Raw genomic sequence first — 2,491 nt, forward strand, 5'->3', positions numbered from 1 at the left:
CGGCCCGCCGCCGCCGCCGCCGCCCCCGCCGCCGCCGCCGCCCGCTCCGGCCCCTTCGTGCCCGCCGCCGCCGCCGCCCCCGCCGCCGGCCCCGCCGCCGGCCATGAGGGCCAGGGACGGGGAGGAGATGTGGTCCAGCAGGTCGCCGGGTTCGAGTGCCTGGTGGTGGTGGTGGTGGTGATGATGATGGTGCGCCAGCGGCACGGTGGAGGTGGAGGTGCACGGCACGCTGTTCATGGTGTGGTAGGTGGCATCGGGCTTGAAGGGGTGGCTCTTGCCCTGGGACACGGCGATGTCCACGGCCGCCAGAGCCTCGGCCCGGGCCAGCAGAGTCTCGTCCAGGCTGGCGAAGATATTGCTCTGCAGCTGCAATCAACATAAACGAAACCAAACAAAAAAAAACAAAAAAGGCAAAACAAAAAGCAACCAAATAATAATAGAGGGCAGAGGGTAGGCCAAGGGGAAAGAATGAAAGCAAGAAAAGAGGGTTAAAATAAGAGCGACGGGAAGAACAGGAGCAAATTAAAATAGAGAGGGGAGAAAAAGAAGAGTGGATGGAGGGAGAAGAGGCAAAGACAGAGAACAAGTCAAAGAAGGGGCAAAATGAAAACATTGAGAAGAAAGGGGGGAAAGGAGAAGGAAGAAAGGTTGGGGAGAGGAGAAGGGGGAAAAAGAAGAAGAAATGGATATGTAACTCTCAGCTGGGGAATTGTGTCAAACACAAGAGCACATAAAGAAAATTCCTTTCAGAGGCCGAGTCATAAAAATTAATACAGAAAGTGGATGAAGTCGGAGACTCGTGTGAACACCACTTTCAAAAAAGATCACAGGCGCTCAGATGATTGCAGAGGAAGACATGAAAAAAACATTAAGCGCCGCTTGTCAAAATGTGCCTCGCAGCGGTTTTTTTATTAATGCACACACATACATGCAGTATACAGGAAAGAGAGAGGGAGTGGAAGAAGGAGAGAAAGAGAGAGAAAGCGAGGGAAAGGCTTTGCAGCAGCTGGAGGTGGGGGTGGGGGGGTTTCCCTTACCGGTGGAGTTGGTAGACAGGCTCTTCGTATTGCTTCGGAGCTGGAATGTAGAGAGGGGTATTTGTGTTCAGGTAGGGTGGGATGCATGGCAAAATGTGGCTGTTTGCTGTTCATGGACATCATCTTGAAGGCTTTGCATGTAAATCCAAAAACACTCCCAAAGTAAGGGGGAAAGTGTTCTTGATACTCTCCTCTTGTTCGGGATGGTGATGAAGAAGCAGTACCAGCTCCTGTAGTGGTGGAGGCGGATGCTGCTACTGCTGCTGCTGCTGTTGCTGTTGCTGCTACTGATGCTGCTGCTGCTGCTTTTGCTGCTGCTGCTGCTGCTGCTGTTGTTGCTGAAGCTGCTGCTGCTGCTGCTGCTAAAGCTTGGAGCTCCCTAGGACCGCACAGTGTGCCTCCCTCCAGCCTCTCGGTCTCACTTATCTGTCTGCTCTATCCTAGTGCTGGGATGAGATGCGCTCCTCTTACACCTGAGCCCCCACATCTCGTTTCTAGAGCCCGATAATCTCTCGCGAGAGCTTGTTGCTCCACCGCTTTGATAGACATCGGCTGTCTCTCGCCCTCTCACTCACTCCCTCTCCCTCCCTCTCCCTGTGCCTTGTTGCATCTTCTTGCGCACTTGCACGTCTAGCGGGTGCCGGAGCGTGGGAGCTGCTCTTATAATGACCACCAGGAAGGACAGTGCAGGTGTTACACCTGTGGCTGCAAGGCATGCGCACTAAACATATCACCTTTTTCCACAGCTATCCTATAAAGATCAAACTTGTAGATTCAGAAAGGAAACATTTTCTTCTCTGTATCATTTATATGCTTTTTAAAAAGAAAGGGGGAAGATGCACATCTCTGGATATGTTCGAATTTTTATTTATCTTAAATATATTTTTACATATCTAAACACACATATACCCATTAGTTAGGTACATATCTATGTCTGAGTGTCTAACGAGATGTTATACAATGCATACAGCTGGGCATTTGTATGCTAAATTATGCCCGCACATTCCTTTGTATACAGTATAAATAACAACACATAAATGCAGAAGGTGGTGTCTTTTCGGTGAGAACCTGTTACTTTTAAGAATTATAAATGGGCTCCTTGAGAATAATCATAGTGACAGACATTTGTTTGAAGCAGTCAGACGCTATTGATTTCCATATAATTTAATTTCCTCCACATACTTTTGTTGCGATTATTATTGTATCAGGCACTGCCAGTGACAGCCACTTAGGAGCCACAAGGAAGGAGCATGTGCTTTCTACTTGGGAAAGGCTGTTGAAGTGAAATTGGGCGTTTTCTTTATTGTTTGTCTCCTTTAACCGTGTACAAACCCACATTTCAAACGGGCTGTGACTGATCTGAAGCACAGAGTAATCAAAAGGAAAAATACTTAACAGTATGTAGTTGGGAATTCCTCCCTACCCCCCTCAAAACGCACATACACACACCACCT

At 49.0% G+C, this 2,491-nt stretch overlaps 1 protein-coding gene across 1 annotated transcript in view; it reads right to left on the reverse strand.

Moving 5' to 3' along the window:
* The window catches only part of POU4F1 (POU class 4 homeobox 1), an 11,845-nt gene extending 10,267 nt beyond the window's left edge, over positions 1-1,578 (reverse strand). The window contains exons 1-2 of the mRNA XM_069062663.1: positions 1,038-1,578; positions 5-366 (exon numbers count right to left, since the gene is read on the reverse strand). Of these exons, the coding sequence (XP_068918764.1) occupies positions 5-366; positions 1,038-1,160 (485 nt within the window). The 5' untranslated portion in view covers positions 1,161-1,578. The remainder of the gene's footprint in view (positions 1-4; positions 367-1,037) is intronic.
* Between the last annotated feature and the right edge of the window lie 913 nt (positions 1,579-2,491).

This window comes from Petaurus breviceps, unplaced genomic scaffold (genome assembly GCF_028583685.1).
Source record: "Petaurus breviceps papuanus isolate PSGF00001 unplaced genomic scaffold, PetGlider_PUasm1.0 90491, whole genome shotgun sequence".
Lineage (NCBI taxonomy): Eukaryota > Metazoa > Chordata > Mammalia > Diprotodontia > Petauridae > Petaurus > Petaurus breviceps.